This window comes from Cataglyphis hispanica, chromosome 1 (assembly GCF_021464435.1).
Source record: "Cataglyphis hispanica isolate Lineage 1 chromosome 1, ULB_Chis1_1.0, whole genome shotgun sequence".
Classification (NCBI taxonomy): Eukaryota; Metazoa; Arthropoda; class Insecta; order Hymenoptera; family Formicidae; genus Cataglyphis; species Cataglyphis hispanica.
The window spans coordinates 5,152,933-5,173,741 of record NC_065954.1 but is presented as its reverse complement, the minus strand read 5'-3'; the positions used below and the strand labels follow the sequence as shown (position 1 = coordinate 5,173,741).

General features: G+C 40.6%; 1 protein-coding gene across 3 annotated transcripts in view; it reads left to right on the top strand.

The window, feature by feature from the left end:
• Window positions 1-20,809, top strand: part of LOC126850376 (paired box protein Pax-6-like) — a 33,000-nt gene that overhangs the window by 2,877 nt on the left and 9,314 nt on the right. Inside the window, exons 2-8 of one of the 3 annotated variants that reach the window (XM_050593301.1) lie at window positions 3,271-3,562; window positions 4,048-4,176; window positions 10,122-10,374; window positions 10,922-11,102; window positions 14,268-14,544; window positions 16,328-16,492; window positions 16,886-16,956. In XM_050593301.1, coding sequence (XP_050449258.1) covers window positions 3,550-3,562; window positions 4,048-4,176; window positions 10,122-10,374; window positions 10,922-11,102; window positions 14,268-14,544; window positions 16,328-16,492; window positions 16,886-16,956 — 1,089 coding nt within the window. In that variant the 5' untranslated portion in view covers window positions 3,271-3,549. Of the gene's footprint in view, window positions 1-3,270; window positions 3,563-4,047; window positions 4,177-10,121; window positions 10,375-10,921; window positions 11,103-14,267; window positions 14,545-16,327; window positions 16,493-16,885; window positions 16,969-20,809 lie in introns of all 3 variants that reach the window. The other 2 variants (XM_050593298.1, XM_050593310.1) reach the window with 2 other exon arrangements.

Genomic DNA, 20,809 nt, shown 5'->3' with positions numbered 1-20,809 from the left:
GATTATTAATCAAAAGATATAAGTTTCAATAAATCGTTTTAATTTAAGACTAAAAAATTATTAAATCTAGCATTTCTCTCTCTCTTCTTTAGATAAAATCACATTATATTATTATATAGAGAAATGTGATATATATCTAATAGTTACTCATTGTGGTGCACGTATAAAGTGCGTCGGAGAATTAAAAACGATTAACTTATCTATCCAATTCGAATTAGCGTGACGTAGTGCGAGTGTACGCGCTTGCTGTTTACTGCCGGCATTCTAATTGGCGTAAATTAATGCATCGTGCTTTAACTTCCGCCTTTCGCGCTCGACGAGACACAGGTCGTCTGCGAAATATTCCGCTTTTGTGTGCAGAGAAGGTAGCGCGCGTCGTGTCATTTCAACGAGACTAAACGCCGCGCAGCTTGTTCCTCAGATCTCCGTCGCGTCCTGCACGTCGCCTTCCCCAGACGTCCGGATAATTCTGAGACAGTAATTTCATCTCGCGCCTCGCTAAAAATCCTACAATGTCCATGTGAAATAGCTTACCTTCTTACATCGTATTCTTTTTATTATTGATAATTGGAAAATCTTGTAATTATATATTGGCATATATTTGTCGATGTAAAAGAGAGAATTTGAAAATTTCTTACTGTTATTAAAACGTAGCACAGGCAAATTTATTTAATTTTGATTGTGTCATCAATATATGTTTTAAAAACGTCTTAAAAAGAAATGCGAAATTTATTTAGATATCACAAATTATCCCCGAACGTATGATGTAGAATAAATACATTTCGTAACGTGCGGTTATTCGTATGCGGTGATATTTATCTATGCATCTTTTGCTACTTATTTTTATTCTTTCACCAAATGACATTAGACTGCTACCGCGAAGAAATTCTCGTATGTACTCTCTCAAGTATGTATAATATATACAGCATCAAAGATTAAATTATTTATCCTTCTGCTATTCGCGCGGAATCGCGTTTTGACAGCACGATCCAATCGAGATCTCGTAGCGACGACTTCTCTCTTTCTCTCCATAAGAAGTAGCGTCTCGAGAATGAGTCGCGACGAGAAGCGGAATGATCTCGCGGTCGACCACGTTTAACGACCCTTGGCTCTCGCCGCTTTACAGCTTGCACTTTTCGATCCGGTCAGGCGCGGGTATTGATGTCCCCCGCTTTGCCGTCGGCCGTCATGACGTTACCGCGACTGGGCTTGAAAGGAGCTAATGATCTACGAGCCGCGCCGAATGACAATTAACGCTCTCGTCTCGACACACGCCGGCGTGTGATGATTAACCGTGATGAGACGAGGGGCACGCCGGAATGCGCATAGATGCGCTGCGCTCGCGCCTACATGTCGGATTTCTCGATCATCAGGATATTGTCTCGATGGCACTATAGATACTGTTCGATAGTGCGGCGGTGCGATTAGATCATTTCTCTTCGTAGCAATTTTTTTTTTTTTTAGTGGTATTTTTCGGGAATAGTTTTGAATGTAATTTGCATTAATTATTTTTGTTTATGTAATACATCGTTTAATTATCGGAAAGTTTTGATAAATGGCAGGCAAATGAAATAGCAAGTAAATTGTACTGCATATCGTTACGAGCATATTCATTTCTCATGTATATACATATAATATACATTTCCGGGTGCAGTTGTAAAAATAGAATAACTATCGATAATTATGCGTTATTTCAAAGTCAAAGTATATATACTTACAATATTTTCAAGAAGCAATAATACTGCACATTTACTTTCTCTCTCTCTCTTATGAATATAGTGATTTATTGTTACGAAATATGAAATACTATGCCACATATCAATATCTATAATTTATTCGCGATTATCAAGTCACTTTATTAACTATATTGTAAATAGAGGAATAAAAAAAATACTTGTTCCCGAAAAAATAAGATTTAAATTTATAATCCATATTTTTTCGATTATATATCCTAATCGTATTAATTTTGTGATAGCGTGATAAAATCTTTGGCAATACTTTGATATTTCACACATTCTAGCTAGATCTATCATGAAGATCTATCGTGAACTAACACGAACAAATTTATGCGGGATGTAATCAGCCTTGGAAAAATTCGGAAATTTACCGCCGACACGGCAATGTTTATTATTTGTTCGAGTGTTATTTATTTTTTGGCGCACTTTGAAATTTGCTTTTGGCAAACCAGTTTCGACGGCGCCAATATTTACTGCGCTTCGCAGGCGATAATCCCTCGAATTATGTTCTTTGAAGCCACGTTATTTACGCGCGCGGAAGGGCGTGTGCGACGCACCGTGTCGCGCCGCTTCCATACCGCGAAAAGGTACAGAGAGATCAATCGAATTTCTGTAAATTGTCGTGAATTTATAAATCATTTATCATTATAAAAACGTAAAATAATATCGGACATTCTGCACAATTAATCGTTAACGTCGTTTGCTAGTTGCTATCGGCTAAGTGATTCGCCGCCGTCGGCCGACGCGGGCTCTTTTTCACGCCAAGTAAAAATTTCATAATACAATTAAGAACGACGTAAAATCGAAACGCGCTCGCATCTGTTAATAATCCATGCTGTCGATACGTTATGTTGTTACGCTCGAAATTGGTTTTTGATCGCGCTCTGCACTAAATAATCATCGCGTCGCGATATATTCCCCGTGAGAGTTACGGCATTATCGGCGATATTATCCAGCTCCGATAATACGATATCGGTGTTGTAGCATGTTATACGTATTTTAACATGTTTATGTGCAACGTGTTTTTCTTCTTTTTCTTTTTTTTTTTTTTTGTAAAAACGATGATGGATTTTCATATCCTTTGGTTTTTACTTTAAATATAAAACGCTATTATTATCTTCTTCTCTTTTTTATATTTTTTAAAATTTGGTTTGTATAATTATGTTACTATATTGTGTACTCTATTATAAACACAATTTAATAGAAATAAAATTGTGCGTTTATACTTTTGTTTCAAGAAAATTATTAAAAATAGAAAAATTTTATATAAATAATACTTTCCATATAAAAAAGTATATCCATTAAACAAACTTAATAGATGCATTTTACTGTATGGTTATTAGATCTTGATTTTTGGTACATCAATTATTTAAATATACAATAGTTACATATATTTAATTATAATTATCTACTCTTTTATATAAAAATAATGTTGTGCGCAATTAATGCTTTCACATAAAAATGAAGAGTCAGCCTCGAGTTTAGAGGAAATTATACAGGAGAAACTTGACCGTGCCATTCGGAATGATTTTAGCACTGTGTTAGCGTGGCCGGAGGTGGCGGCGGTGGAGACGGCGGCGGCGGCGGCGGAGGTGGCAGTGGAGGCGGTCGGCTGAGCCTGCACCTTCGTCCTTGCGGAGGTAGCGGTGGCGGCGGTATCGCCGAAAGTGACAGCGCTTCGGATTATCCGCCGAGCGCTGCGGCAGCGCGGAGCAGGGAGGCTGCGGCGGCGGCGCTGCACGCGGCAAGAACCCTGTTGGGCGCGGGGGTGGCCAACCCTTGCTCGCCCACCCCCGAGCCGCCCTTCTGGAAGATGCCGCATAAAGGTCGGTCGAATCAATTTACTTAATTTCACGCGAGCGAGTGCGAGAGACGGCGAGATGTTTGGCGATTGTGATTTGGAATAGTATTGAGAGCGGATAGTCGATAAGTTAACTCTTTGATCAGTAGTCGATGGATGTGTCCTTTGTCGGTAGAAGCTCTTGTCGAACGGATGGAGTTATTTATATACGAGACCTGTAATTGATTTATTCTGTGATAAAAAGTATCAGTAATTATAAAACACTTTGTATATTAATTGGAAGCGTGAATAGAATGATAATGAAAAACTCGCGATCCTAGAAATTATAATAAATCTTAGAAATTAAAATAATCGAGTAATTTTTCTATTCAAATTGAAGAAGTATATATTGAAATAGAACAAGATGTGTAGATGTGCAAAGTTTTCGATCCTCTCGCTATTACATCGGGTTTAATGATACTAGAACATTTATTTTAACGACAGAAAATCGACTCTTTCTATAAATTCCAGAACTACCGTGTATTTTTGCGGATGCTCCAATTACCGCGGTTGCTTGCGAACTATCCGACTATCACTCGGCAAACCAGACGGTTATAGAAAGAAGCAACTGTCGACACTGTCTACTCGCTGGTAATTTCGGTGCGATAATCAGTACGTACAGGCCCAGTAACCCGCAAGTACACGCATTTTATAGTCCCTAATTAAGTAGTTAAAGGTCTGTCGCATTTATTTCCGATAACTCTAACAATAAGACAACAAACATGAATAATACAGCAAATTATAATATTAAAAACTTTAAGAATCATGTATCACTTTATAAATATTAAGGATGTTATAATATTTAATCATAATGTGTTAAATTTGGCAATTAGATTTGGTTAATGGCTTTCCATTTTTTAACAATAAAATCTTGACGTATTATCGTTCCCGATTTAAAGTTTTATTAAGCAGGTAGACGGTTCTGATAGAGTCACGCGGTTCTTCCAGCAAAGTCGCGATCAAGTTATACGAGAAAGGAACGAGTAAATACGCGTACGCTTATGGGCTTAGGCGGGCTCGCGGTTACCCTCGGGGGTTAGTCGGTAATTTGACACGCCTTTGGCCGGCTTCTGTCGGGGGCCAGCGGCCCCTTCGCTAGCGACTCCGAAGGGTGGCGAAGAGTGGAGGTCCTCTTGCACCTCGAAAGATTCGTTCGCGCGACCCGCCAGCTACACACCGCTACACACCCGGTAACAATCGGTTCGACTAGCTCGAACCTCTCTTCCTTAATAAGGGAGTGAAGGGAGGGAGAGGGGAGGAATTGGGGGACGCTTACACTGCCAATTTGTCTCGATGCAACGTAATCTTTCTCCGTTCAAGAGAGGAGACGCGAGATCGCGTTACGCAACTATGGCCCACGCGGGATTATAATGGGACTTGTAGGAGAATATAAGTGCTTCCTCCCCCCCTCTCTCTCTCTTTCTCTCTCCCTCGCTTTCTATCGGTCCCCTCCTCGAAGTATTCATGTATAGTTCCAAGGCGGGCAATGCTCGCGTGGCACGAGCGCGCCCCTCTTTCATCCGTCCAACCACTAATCTGCCCCCTCTTGCGCTCTTTTTTTTTCTTTCTTTTTACTGCGTACTATATATATATATATATATATACATCAGAGAACGAGCTGCCTCTCTTACTCTTTGGTTCTCCATAAAATCCCCGGTAGCTATTTGAATCAAACGCCCGATTCATGAGAGCGCTTTATTTCGTTCTCGTCGTTACGCGAGATTTGTTAATGGTTATGGGCGTCGGGCCCTCGGCGCGTTGGTTACGGAATCGGATCTCGCGCGTGCCAGGCTTCGGAGGCTGCGGAGATTACCTGCTTCCGTTGCTGCAAGAGGATAATAAATGTCGGCGGTGCGGGATTATCCCCGCGACCAATCAATAGACTACGGCTCTGCAATACGTCTGCGAAGCTCGGCGATAACTTTTGCTAGTAGATAGGCATATGTGAAGGACTTGGAATGTGCTGATTTATTTCTTCGGATTGTATATCGTGTCATATCGTGAAGAAAAAATATGCTGTATGAATTATTCAGTCAGTTTGAAAGCAACAGCATGCGAATTCTGGGATGTAACCATTAATTAATCCTTTCGTAACATATTTTGTCATAACTCGAATCGAAAAACATTAGACGAAAAATATTGCGTCAAAGATAATTCTCGGTTATATGAAAAATTTAAAGATCAATACACAAACACTATATTAAAGCAGATTAATTTATTTTCATGACATTAAGGGAATTGCTTTTGTCTTTTTTTTTTTGTTCATTATGATAATGGTTCGTTTAATACAATGAGCGTTAAGTATCAAGTCAGGATTTCGTGGACCGTTACCTGACGCAAAATTACTGACGCAAAATTTATTTAATCGTACTATGGCTACGCTTGCGGCGTCGAGATTATCGTGTTATCTCGCGCATTCTCACGCAAAGCATCTTGTTATCCGTGAATAGTAACGAGCGCGAGTGTATAGTAACTAACCCCGCTGGTACAATTTTGGTATTTACAGTGAAAAGCTGCGCAGAGAAAAAAGGGAGAGAAAGAGAGATAGAGAAAAGGGGAGAAAACGATCTGCTTTACGCACGGTGTCAATAATAACGGGTGCGGTAATGAGTATGCGCTGTCGGAGACGGTGACTGCTAATACTGCGCCGCCTCTTAACACCGTCCGTAATGAATTCGTCGTCGCTCGGAAAGCGTCGCGGGTGCGTCCCCGCTCTTACCGCGATTCAACTCATTAGAGAGCGTATGCCTGGCATGCCATCTTTGATGTCGCTGAAGGGCGCCCACGAGATGAAGTTCTCTCTCGGCGGTGCCATGAGTTTATCACGAAACGCTCGGAGGCTGTGTCGCGCACAGGTTTGCTCATCCTTCGGGATCTCTACCCTGTCGTGATAATAATATTTAGCCGGTGATACTCGACGAATACGCCCTGCATCCGTAGTGCCATTCACAGATGCTAAATTGTTAACGGAAATAAGCAGGATTGGACCATCGAACAATGCGATGACGAATTCTGGAGTGAATATCTTGAAACTTTCCCCTTGCGTTGTGAATTATTTAGATAAATAAATTATTTAGTCATTTATCTCCATTTTCTACATAAATCGTTTGCCAATTGAACCGTTAAATAATCGTTAATAATCAATTACTATATGCGTGCAAGTTTGTCAAGCCGGCTAACTCCATGTATATTTTTTCACTAGCAATAATATTTTATACTTTTGCAATTACAATATTTTTTTTTATAATTGTTTCTATTATATTAATGTCAAAAGTTGGATAGTTTACTAAATCTCATTAATGCGCGGTTGTATTATCAATGCTAAATATGGCGCACATAATTATATTATTTAATGTACGCGCGACGCGACGCGACGCGACACGACAGGTGAAAGTAATTTTGGCCGCAAAAGCGAGATATTTTTTATGGATGCCGACGAATAAACAGCAATTCGTTAAATGAATTCGGAACCGACACATTCTGTAACTGATTACGTTCGGCCGGTTTCGAGTCGCAACGCGGGACTAATTACCCGCAAACTATTATTACATCCCATTAAACAACTATTCCCCTGCAAACTTTCTGTCATCGTTGGAAATTGGAGTGGCGTATTAGTCGCTTCGCTGAACTGTTTTGTTTCTATTATCGGATAACGATCAATCGTTTCTTTCCAACGAGTTTAATGTTTATCTGTCTAGGATATACGCACAGCGGCTCAAACAAAATTGATCAAGTAAAATTTTAAAACGTATCATAACGCACTTGTATTTCTATAATTTTTTGCAAGTATTTAGAAATTCAATAACATCGGCAAATTAATCTTTCAGTTAATTTCTCATTATTATTAAATAGACTTTACGAAAATTCTATGAAAAATTTAATTACATAGTCGACATTCACATAAAACGTTATTACATCAATTTTTATCGTGTTTATTCGCGTGTCTTAAATAATAGCGATTGTTTCTACGCTTGAAGATCGCCTCTTGCTCGCCGCGGAGATTCGGGAGATGTTTGGCGAGGGCGGTAGAGGGTGGCTCGACCAAGCGGATTGAGCGAACTGACGCGGGGGTGGGAGGAAAGCGTCGGGGAGGAAGAGGGTGTCGCGACGTCGTGTGCCGGGGTTGCACAGGATGGGATTTAATCTGTGTCCCGTTTTACGCTCAGCCAAGTGGAACCTTTTTGCCTCACTTTGCGGCGCGACTTGCTTTTACGCCGCACCGCCGCGTAGATTAACGCGAAATTATATATAAAGAATGTGTGCGGTCGGCGGTTGTGTGCACGAGTTGACGATATTCGAGCCCTCTCGCCGACATCATCCCCCTCTGTCGGGGGTGGCCGCCCTCCGAGAGGACGGCATGAGGCGAAAGACGATGAACGTAAAGGGTGTACCTCGCGCGCGCGTACATGTGCAGCTAAGTCATGCACCCTTGTTCCCTTTGTAACGAATTAAACTTGTGAAAAACAGCACAGACTCGTGCGCCGTCCCTTCAAAGAACGGAACCGTCGACGACGCGTCCTCACTTTGGCTGCCTATTTGTAAGGCAAACTATTCAACCGAAAGGATGAAGCGATTCGGAAGAATACAAAGCTTCTTTAAATCAGATTTGTAAATTAGTTAATTTTTAATTGAAATATGATAATTAAATCGCAGCAACATATAAATCAATATATTATTGCGAAAGGCTTTCCCTTTGATTTCTCGAATAATAAATATTGATATAAATGTTTATATCAGCAATTGGCTCATCAATGCTCATAAATATATATATATATATATATATATATATATATATATATATATATACATTAGATGTATATATAATAAAATATAATCAGTTTTGATACGTGGTTTATAATTGCACATAACTCATCAAGACAATAATGAAAATCAATCTTTGTTGTATAAAGTAATCGTTAATATCCTAATATTTTTGATCCACGAACAATCAAATGTTTTTTTAAATATTTTATTAAGTATTTGCCAGTATTTCATATTTTTTATCATTATTAAAACATAAAATTCAAAATGCCTTAAAAAAATTACATTCTAAAAAGAGATCGTATTATTTGTCTCTTCCCGAATTGCTATCGCAATAAAAAGAAGCACCTCCTTAAAAATTTCTTCAGCCCCGTAGATTTATTTATAATAAGACTCTCAACTTCAATTTCTCGCTCCTCGTTTTCTACTACTGTACTCTATATCCGTTATTTCTTTTATTTCGAAGCTCGCTTAAAAAGCTCCGGTTATATATGTATAATGAAGATGGTTGAAGCTAAAAAATTTTTTTACGACAGGCAGAGAATTGTAGACTAACGAACCGGTAGTTGCGGATAAGAAAAACATTTCTTACAGAGACAGATTTTTAAAAATTAATAAATCTTCGTTTTTATTTCTCTCAAAATCTTAACTTTCACATCTAAAAGCCTATAAAATAATTTTGTTTTAAAATAAATATCATTAATTTAAAATTATGAAGATTGTATAATAATAAGTGTTTCAATGATGCGTTCATAAAATATTAAAAATTACATTAAAAATTAATTTTCGAATAGTTGCCATATTTTTGTGCTTGACATTTTTATATAGAATGATCGCAATGTGTGAAATTTTATATCTTTTTGCGACGGCGAAAACGAGGCAGAACAAAAGTGGCGTAAGGACGGAAGAAAGCGACTAGCGGAGGAACAGCAAGCGAGAAAACCACTTCGTGTTGTTATACGAAGTAGTTTCGTACAGCGACGGAGGCGACGCGGTCCATCCAAGATTACATTCCAACTATTTCTTGTCGCTTTGCGCAGTGCAAAGGCGGGAATTAATTAAATTCGTTAATTGCAAGATGCATTTAGCAACATTGGCTCCCGTGCGCCGTCACGATGACTTCTCGTTGGGAGAACTTGTCCTTTTCCTGACGCGCCGTATGAATTTAACAAAGTGGCAAGGAATGCTGAGAGAGGTCCACTTTTGCGTCAAGATACATGTATAAAAAGCAAAAGAGCTTTTGTTCACTATAAAGTCTAATATTTTTTCAATTGATGCCTTCATTGACATTATATCTTCTAAGCAAATCAATTTCTCGTTTAATACATTGTAAGCTTTGTATCGCAAATGTTACAATTTCTCCTACATAATTACTGAATTACACAATGCAGTGCGCATCTATTTGTTACATTTGCCATTGTCCCTTTGCATCGCAATTACTGCCATCGCAATATCAGACGCATATTTCCATTCCGGCGCTTCCTCCGCGCGCGATGCACCGTACGCAATACGTGTAACGCTCGTAATAAGGCACACGGCAGCGAATTAATCGGCGCGCAAGGGTCAAACTGATCTTCGTTACGTGACATCCGCTGGGCGTCGGAGCGTGTGATCGCGACGCAAACATCTCCCTTGGTGTTCAATCTGACGCTTCGGATTCGTGCGACAGGCGCGAGCGTTAATTAGACTAATAAGAACGTGTACGGCGCGCGTACTCTCTCGGCTGTTTACCAATCAGATGTTCTGGCGAAGTGACGTATACGTTCGCGCGTTTTGATTCACAGAGGAAGACTTGATGCACGGGGGTGGTGCGGGTATTGGCGGGGGTTCTATGGTCGGACAGAACTCAATATTTGGGTGCTCGGCTGCAGGACACAGCGGGGTTAACCAGCTCGGCGGCGTTTACGTCAATGGCCGACCGTTGCCGGACTCTACGAGACAGAAGATCGTCGAGTTGGCCCACAGCGGTGCTAGACCGTGCGATATATCACGCATACTGCAGGTCAGCAACGGATGTGTCTCCAAGATCCTTGGCAGGTAAACATGTATACTGATCTCTCTTTCTCTTTCAAAATTATGTATGACCATTCGAAAAATTAAATTGTTACATATGACACTTGAGTAATAATGAAATGCCTGATTGCCGTCTAAAGCCAATTAAACAGATTTAATAGATATAGAGCAAGCTGCTGCATTTTCTTGTTATAATTAGTAATGAAGTCACTTGATACATGACATGTATTGTGAGAAAATTCACAAAATGTTTTTTTATTTTTAATAATTTTATTTTCATGCTGAGATTTTAAAATAATTGGATATATGATAACAAGCAATTTTTATATTACATCTCAATTTTTCATGTTATTTTACGTTATTTTTCACGTTATATTTCCGTGATTATCATGTAATAATTCTCTCGCAGCAATTGCAGGATATTAATAAAGTTAGAGCTTTCACCCAATGATATACCCTTTTTATAAAGTTCCTCACATTTTTTTTTCAATAACCATACCATGTTCAAAAGGCTTGCCACGACGTAACGTTAACATGCATCAAGCGAAAATAACAATCTCCCCTTTCGCAGGTATTACGAGACTGGTTCGATCAAGCCACGAGCGATCGGTGGTAGTAAGCCACGGGTGGCGACAACACCTGTGGTCAACAAAATCGCCGACTACAAACGAGAATGTCCTTCGATCTTTGCTTGGGAAATTCGCGATCGACTTTTGCAGGAGGGCGTATGCAATAACGACAATATACCCAGCGTAAGTAAAAATGTCAAATTCAAAAATTTAATTAATTAATCTAATTAAGGAGGGAGAGCTGATAATTAATGAAAATAATATTTTTTTTAAATTAAATGCTTCATTTGAATAAATATCTCGCTGTGATAAAAATGGTATATTAAAATAAATATAGAATAAGTTTAAGCGGACATAGACAATCAAGTTCGCACAAATTCTAATTTTTCAAGATTACAAGGCACGACTCGCGTAGATTTATCGTACTTATCGCGACGCGTACGAATAAATTTCCTGCTGTGTCGGCGTCATATTGGGCCATTGATTGGATACGGTATAAGTTTACGCATAATCCGCCGTCGACTTATCATGGCGCGCAGCCGGTCGGGTGTACTTACCCGTCGGATCCGGCCACTCGACCCTAATCAAAGTCTCGTCAATGCGATCGGCTGGGTGGGGTAATCGGTCCATTACGCGGACCTCGGCATTGTCCACCCTCCCGGGCGCTCATCGCCCTTCTTCGAACTCGAAGAATCCTCTCCGATCGTACGTCTATCCGTCTACCAAACATCCTGCCCAAACCCTGCCGATCCCTTCTGCCGATCGACCTACGAGAATATTTCGCGCGGTCGGTCGTCCTCGTCTGGCTTCTTCGAGAACACTCTCCCTCCTGATAATACTCTCCCTATCGGATACCGTCAGGAATACCAAGGGGGATGGCACGCGTACAAGTCGTTATCCATCGGCTCGTGGAGGAACCTTTCTCTTACCGGTACCTACAGTTCCTAGGAACCGTCGAATAAAGAAAGTTGGTGGGGGATATGTGGGAGGCTCCAGGGTGATCAATCAAAATGTCTAACACGTGTTGTCCTGTCGTCGAGCATGTAATACAGCGGCCAGTAACATTTGTTACATTTGAAAGAACATCATTCTATAGTATATTTATCACTATACTGGATTTAATCTTTATCATACATTTTCTTTTTGCAAAATGAGAAGCGCTGTTTTATTAATAACATTTTTGTTGATTTTTAAATTTTTTACCGTAAAATCTAATATCCAAACTCAATATACAAAATTTTCCAGATTAGTGAATCAAAAATCATTCATAAAATTGTTTTCAACATTAACTAAAGATATGAGAAGAAGAAAATACGATACGGACTGACGATAATTTCTTTCGATCGTTTCGATCCTCTTTCGAGTACTAGTGGATCGCTGGTAGCGTCGGCGGTGGCGTTGGCTGGTTGTGGCTGGTACACATCGCGCGGAGGGTGATGCCAAGGGTGCGGCGGGGGTTAGTCGGCGGCGAGAGCGAACGGGAGCGGGTAGAATCAGGGTGAATGGGATCAGTTAAGCGTGTTGCACAATTATTCGTGTCCGGTCGCGCGTGTAATGGCCTGCATCGACGCTGCGGCTGTTGTGCGGCGAGAGTGGAGCGGTGCGGAGCGTATAGCCGGAATCTCTCTCTCTCTCTCTCTCTCTCTCTCTCTCGGCATCCAGGCTGGATAGACGGTCTGATGACGGAGTCTGGTCTGGGTTAGCCGGGGCTAACTCATCTCGAAACGTCGCTTCCGCTATCCGCCTGTTATTATCTCACGGCATCGAGACAAGCCGAGACGGTTGGAATTACGTATGCTCGATGAGCTACAGGCATGGTAGATGTTGACTGATAACATCATCGAGAATCAATTTTGCAATACTCGAGAAATTGAATTCTCAAATGAAATCCTACCTTTTAACCATTTCATCAACTTCGTCACGGTATAGCGATCGTTATGTTAATAATTAAAAACATTTACGAAACTTCGACTCTCTATGATAACGAATCCAATAATCAAAAATGTATGCAATAACCGGGAATAATCAAACCATCGAATTCTGCAAAGTCAGGGTACCTCGTCTTTAATAGAAGGCCGTATCGTCTACTGTTTTAACGACATTCTCTCGGCGTCACCCGGCCATTATTCCGTCGGTTTTAAGTCAAACTATGCGAGAAGGATCGGCTTTGCGCGCACTCATGCCGCTCTTGTCGAAGTTCTCGGTCGACTCCGTAATTAAGAAGCTTCGCTCGATATCCGACGTCCATTGCATTAACGGCTGTGTATGTATATCTGGTGCACCAAGCTCAATGCAGAAGGGTATGTGTGGAGAACGGATTTGGTGTGCGTATGGAGCGCGCCGAGGACCATTATGTGCAAGTCGAGAGTGCGATGCTTGGATCCCCATGTTATACGCGCGGGCTCGTTATAACTTTGGAGTTAGCCAGTGGCTCGGTCGCGGACGCAAGATGAAGACGATGACGACGACAACCGTGCTTGGACTGGAAGGGGACAAAGAGCCGTGGAGACCGTTTTATGTAATAATAATTGGATGGCGGTGTCCTTTCATCTGGATACGATCCCCGCTCCCATTCGTATCCCCCGACTGCGGGAGGACGAAAAAGAGGAAGAAGGATCCCGTGTGAGAGACGGCGAGGGGGCGGACAATCAGTGCACAGATACGACGACGGAAATGATTCTCGTGTGACGACGAGTGGCTGCGGTCGCGAGAGTTTACAAAGAGCCGCGTCCCGGCCCGTTTTGCTTCTATAACTCTCTTTTCCTTGATCCGTCGCAAGTGAATGACGGAGGTATCTTGTGCATAGGAATATATTGCCAGTCATTAGTGTCAAAAAAGCGTAATTTTTTCTCTCTAAAAGATATTCTTTTTTTTTTAATTAAAAAGATAGAAAAAATATAATCTTTCATTGTTTCACAATTACATAGTTTTAGAATTAAATAATTAAAAATTAAAAAGTATTAATGATTTCAGTTACACAAAGATTATTTAAAGAGAAGCATCTATACATTTAATATTAAAAATTATATTATCTATATACACATTAAAACTACATTTTTTTTAACTTTGTAAAATTTATGTAAAATTACCTATGTTATTACCTATATAAAATTTAAATTAAAATAAATATTATTTTGCAATAATAATTTGCTTTTATTATTTTAAGAATATTAAAAACAAATTTATGATACTTTTAAATTTATTTATAATTTTTATAAAAAAGTTTCAGTATAAGACTAATTCAATGAAAAATATCATAGATATTTTGCAGTTTTTTTCTAATTTAGGATTAAATTAATAAATGATACGGATAATTGATTCTCACCGGAAATTTCTTTTTCTTCGCAGGTGTCATCCATTAACAGGGTACTCAGGAACCTGGCTTCGCAGAAGGAGCAACAGGCGGCCGCGGTGCAAGCGCATCAGGGTGCGGAGAGCGTCTACGATAAGCTGAGAATGTTTAACGGACAGGCAGCAGGTTGGCCGCCAGCGTGGTATTCGGCGACACCTTCCCATCATCCCTTGGCCACGGGAATTCCAACAGCGGCAACTCCTGGATCTGGCCAGACTCTCTTGCCCGGTAGTCAACTTCACGGCCGCGATGATTCTTTGCTGAAGCGAAGCGGTAAGTTCTCATTTACTTTGCATCTATCGTAATAAAATGTAAAAATACTAAGATTGATTGTCAACGTGTTCCTTCTAGCTATTATCTTAACATTTACGCAATCACGCATTCATTAATTTATTTAAACATATTTTTGAAAATATTTGCTTTTAAAATATACGATCTCAATTTTAGAGATATCTTCAAACTGTAATATTATATCCTTTCTCGCGCATTATCTTATTCGAAGGACTCTAAGTCCTTGACACTTGGTACAATACACGTAGTCGAGTAGGGAAAAAGGATGCGCCATACAACGCTATAAGTCTAATAGGATCACTGAAATCGGGTCTGCGGCTCGGTTCTTATAGCCAGAATCAGTCCACGAGTGACAAATCCAGATGCCGGTCGCTCTCAATAGACAGATTACGTGAACTGCGGTAAAGTGACAAGTAGAAAAGTGCTTTCATTGCGAATGTATTTTCCGCGCACTCGAAAGTGTTTCTAAAATCATTTCAAAATATAAGATTTTCTTCAAATATTAATAAATAAATTTAAATTAGAATAGTATCAAACTTTATCTTTGTAGATTAATCAGATGATTGGATTTATGGTTGGATTTATTAATTATAATATTAGAAATAATGCAAATAAGAAAACGAGACAAAAGTACATAAATATAAAATTTATATTTATGAAACGCCTCGAACAACACTGCTACTTGTAAATAATAGTTCATACTTGACGTTATACGTTCGTTAAGTGCCGTTGAAAGCACACTCGAATGCACAGGAATGCATCGAACAGTCGATCGCTGCCACGTTGGCCGAAGCGGGTGCATTAAGCGATCAGATCGTAGTGAGCATCGGCTAATCTCCTCTCTTTCTTCATCGAGTGTGCGTCGTCACCTAGAAAATTAAAGCCAACGATCCGTCTGCAGCGGACCGCCGAGGATCGTTCCCGGTCTAGTCGTTACGCGCAGAGATATTCGCGAGGAGGTGGGTGAGTTCCGCGGGAAGAAGGCGAACGGGGGCAGACGGTTAGGGTGATGAGGCAGGCAGGAAGAATGAAAGGGAGAGAGAAAAGGGGGAGGAGAGAAAGAGAAAGACAGATAGAGGCGTGTTTGGGGTGCCGGTATTTCTAGTTGAGGGGGTTTCGTCGGGTCGAGTCCAATTGGGGGTTGCGCGGGGGTTGAGATGAGCGAACGAGAAAGCGAGCAGCTGACGAGCGAACAGTATGTATACATACATATATATATATATATATATATATATATATATGTACATACCTATGTACGCGAGCGTAAGGGCGTACGTATATATGTACATCTCTCCATCGTGCGATACGGAGGGACGAATACGGACAGAGCAGAGGTACGGAGAGACGCCGGGAAGGATAGGATCGGGAGGAATGGAAAGAGACGAGGGTGCGATGCGCGGAGGCGGAAAGTAATCGCGGTCCACAGGGCTTGACGAGGGGCTACTCTCGCGCGCGTACGATCCGACGCAACAACACGACCTCGAAGACCGGTCGCATACGCCTGGACGCGCGGCGGTATCTAGGAATCTCAAGAACGGCGGATCGTGTTACAAGATCGGCCGATGATCGACTGAATAATGGAACTTCTTAATTAAATCGCAATGTTTCTTATAATGAGGATGAAGAAAAATGTCAAAGACTTTTCGATCATCTGTGAATGCGATTAATAATTATACGCAATAATTTTTTTTTGTGAAATAAACAAAACATATTTAAGATTAATGAAACAATAGATTAAAATAGAAGCAATTAATCCTTGTTCCAGATACCGGTTCTTTATTGTCGCATCAGCAGGAGACAACTTCGGACGGTAATTCGGAGCACAATTCCTCCGGAGATGAGGACTCGCAGGTGCGGCTGAGGCTGAAAAGGAAATTGCAGCGCAACCGAACTTCCTTCTCTAACGAGCAGATAGACAGCCTCGAGAAAGGTTAGTACAAAATCCAATCAGAATGTTATCAATCTTGACAATCTGTTCCTGTCTTTGTATACGATTTCCCATAAATCATGTGTTTCTTTGCGAATTCTTTGTTCCGTTTGATCGTTGTTTTCTTAAAATTTAATTAAACGTAATGATTGTAAGTAATTTCTTCTGAGTCTATAATCTCTATACTCAAGCTTCAAACTATAACTTTATTATATATTGGTTCGCAACGCAAAATTGATATCTCGATGTCAAGATTGTAGTCTTCTCAGTACGTTCTCTGGTATTCATCGGTTGAGAGAAAATGCGTGATGGCCGGCAAGCTTCGTGTATCGCGATAATTAATGCCGACGATGCGGCTAAATAACGAGCACTTGTTGCAAACTGGTTTCATTTCAGAATTCGAGCGGACACATTACCCGGACGTGTTTGCACGGGAGCGTCTCGCCGAGAAGATCGGATTACCTGAGGCACGTATCCAGGTGAGTGTGAATGTGCGAATGCGGCGTGTATGCGCTTCCTCCACCGACACTCGCTCCACCCAACTGTCCCCCTCTCTGCAACCCCTTCACATCTTCTCTCTCTCTCTCTCTCTCTCTCTCTCTCCTCTCTCTCTCTCTCCTCTCCTCCTCGCTTTTCCCCGCGGGTGCGTCTTTCTCTCTTCTTATTCTGTCCGTTCCTGCCGGGAGGGTCGACCGGCGTAAGTGCGACGACGCCCTTTCATTAAATGCTTTTAACGTGTGACCACGTGGTTGTACGTGAAGAACATTAAATACCTCCGACGGTAAGCTTGGAGCTGCTTGTGAGACTCCCAATGGGATTTCGTCACCTCTTTCGCTCGCTACTTTGCCATCATTTATGAATTCTTATAGGGAATTCATGCGCTCTATTTTTCCCATCGATTATTAGATATTCACGCGATTTATCTATTTATTAGAATTGCTTCAGGAAGATGTTAGAACGGCGCGTATATATTTCTTAAAAAATGCATCAATTAATTATTAATGACAATGATAAGTATGTCGTTATGTTACGTTCTATTCTCTCTACATGCGATTCTAAAAATATCTAAAATTTTTCGATATATTATAATTTCATAAACAATAAAAAAATGAAATACAAAGCTAAATGCTCTATTGAATGGAATATCGTAAGAAGATAGTTAAATGTCGGTCAAAATGTTCTGAAGAAATTGGAAAGTTCGACAAATTCGAAGAATCTTTGATTGCATTGATAAAGTCAAGAATCACGAAGAATGAGAGAGACAAAGTCTTAATAGATCAGAATCACGTTCATTTAAGTTATAAGATCAGGAAAACTCGTGAAACTTCAGTTCGCATTTAAAGGAAGCGGTGATACCGCAATGATTCCGCGTTTGTATCTTTCCCGCAAATTTTTCATCGCTTTTCTTCATTCATCACGACGCACATTCATATGACATGACAAAAAAACTGCGACTGACATATTTCAATTTCCTGTGATATAAATACAGAACTAAACAAGAATTTAAGATATTTCTAAAAATACATTTGCATATTTGAAATCTTAAGACGCTTTAAAATGTCTTTATAATATTTGTTATATTTTTTAAAATGCTTGTCGAGTTTTAATTGTTCAAGTCAACTAGTTACATTATCAATTCTATTATATAATCTGTTACGTTGTTCGCTGCATTTCATTATAAATAACTTGACAACTGCATCACAATTCTGTTGGTTAAAATTATTGTACATTCTCGTCTATCATACAGTAATCTATTCTAAACAATTATTAGAAATATCGAAATATCGTTATTTTCAATGTCATTAATTGAATATTACGTATGTAAACATTTGCACAGTATTTGTTGACACTTTCTGCTATTTAACAATTCCCATTTTGATAATATCCCTTTTACTTTTTAATCATAAGGGAGATACAAAATATCATATATTATAATTACAATTATAATATCAACATTTTGAGCTGTTAATATATACGTAGCCTTATCGAATATTGTTTGACCGCGCTCACTCTCCTCTCACCCGCCTCTCACCTGGACCGTCGCGATGAAGAGACGGGAGGGTTGGCGAAGTGGCCGGCGGGGTTTGGTGTGGTGGTAGTAACCGGGCGCGCTGAGCGTTATGTGGACGTACAAACAGTGCAAGACCATGTTGACGCATGTTTTCAAGCCTCGTTGGCTGGTATTGATCTTGCTAAGTGCAGGAAACCGGGAGTTCCGGCGCGAGAGGGAAAAGGAGAAGTTCGATGAGGAAAAGAGGGAGAAAGAAAGAGAGACAAATAGAGAGGAAGACCGAGTGAAACCGAGGGGGAATCGAAAGAGGGAGAATAGAAAAAGATAGACAAGCAAAGAGGGTAAAAAGAGGAGAATCGCGAAGATCGTCGAGTTAGACCGATCGTTGCGGACGATCCTCCGAATGGCATGTGAAAGACGAAGAGTGAAATGCCGGCACTCTGATGGAAGACAAAACGTAACGCGCGTCGCGGCTTGATGCGGCATGGCGCGGCATGTAAACGCAACCCGCCCGAGCCGCGAGGGATCGCGCGGAAGGCCTAAGAGGGTTCTCGGACGCAACCATGGCAACGTCGGGTCCCGAGGGAGGTCGCCCTCCGATTGGCCCTCGGTTTTCCACCTATATAACCCGACCACGGCTACGTCGTGCTGCTGGCACGTCCGTCGCCGGCCGATTATCGTCCTCGACGTTCCGTCGAGGATGACTTGTGCGAGCGCGATGGCCGATACGCTACACGAGGATTAAGCCGGATTTTTCTTCGATGTATATGCTTTCGAGGGCGTTAAGTAAAAACAAGCACGAAATATAAAGCCTAAAGTCATTAGGACATTAGATGTTGCGGGATCTGCCGTATAAAAATTGCCGCGAGTCCATTTTCTTTTGGAAAAAAAAATTTTGTTTTCTATTCATTTCTATCCTTTCCTTAGATCGAAATGAGGTATTTCGCGGAGCGGACGTGATAGTGTCATATGCTCCATTAATTTCTTAAAACAGGAGACATGCAAACAAACGAATTTCTCGCATTCCCCGTTGCGCATCGCGAATATGCTCAAGGTCAGAGGGTTCCAGGTCGGAAACCGGCGTCGAGAACCGGTCTCCGCTACATTTCGGCCATTTGACGATGCTCGGAGGAGAGACCGTTCTTTGAGTAACACCGAGCATGTTCGGATCACAGACTTTCGCACGGATCGATTCGGACGAGTTTTCGGAATGAGGGAGGATGAGTTTACGAGGGACGATGGTATTGGACGGAAGGAACCCGCTGCGGGCGAATAGCAGATATTTGACGGTGGGATGGTCGAACACGATTTGCTGCGCCAACGGGAGGACAGGAGGATGAAATTTATTTTTTGATTCAATCGAGGACCCTCGTCATGCTCGTAACGCGCGGTGTTATACGTGAGATTGCGGAAGGCTTGTATTTCTACGTTGATGGCATTTCTTTCCGTTGCGAAAAACATCCCCCTCTTTTTTCCGTATCGCACACGCGGTAATTCGTTACACCAAAATCGACAAGAATGGAAATTGCCGTTATTGCTTTGTCCTTTATTTTTAGCCGTGCACGGTAGCATGCAAAAACATGTAAATTTCTCTTTCGAAAACTTGTCTCACTTGTATTAAATATAATTTATTAGAATCGCGGGTTTCTCTCTCTCTCTCTTCTTCGATTGACGATCAATTCGTTTGATTGTATGAAAGTTATACGGTATTCGCCAATTAAATGCAATACAAATTATTGTATAAAAAAATTGCGACTATAATATTTGCGATAAAAAAGAAAAGTATAATCATAGATAATGATATTAAAATAATTTCGTTGCACATGAAAACAATTTAAAAGCATAACGAATTAACTGTCTATCCATGAAATTGATGCAATTGAATACGCGACTGCTGCAGTGTACATGTAGAAAAAAAGGTCTTACGAAAAAGCCAAATGCACGGTTCATGGATTGTTCTAAGCGCCGACGAGGGAAAACCTATATATCGAAGGGGACAAATCCTCTTATCGCTGAAGAGAATCACAAAAAATCAGAAAATCCGTGCAGGCGTTGCAAGGAACTTAAGTCTCGATTTATTTTATGAGCTTGTGTCGTATCATTTAAGAAACCATAATAAAGAGTTAATTATTGATGGCATCATTAACTCTTTACTATTTTTACTATTTTGACACAAACGCATTTATATAATTTTCTAACGCGCGTGCTCTTTACCTTCTTCTAATTATAATGCTGCAAAGAGACAAGTCGATGGGACATAAAGGTTAAAGTTAATCGACGTTTTAAACATCTAATAGCATTGGAGATAG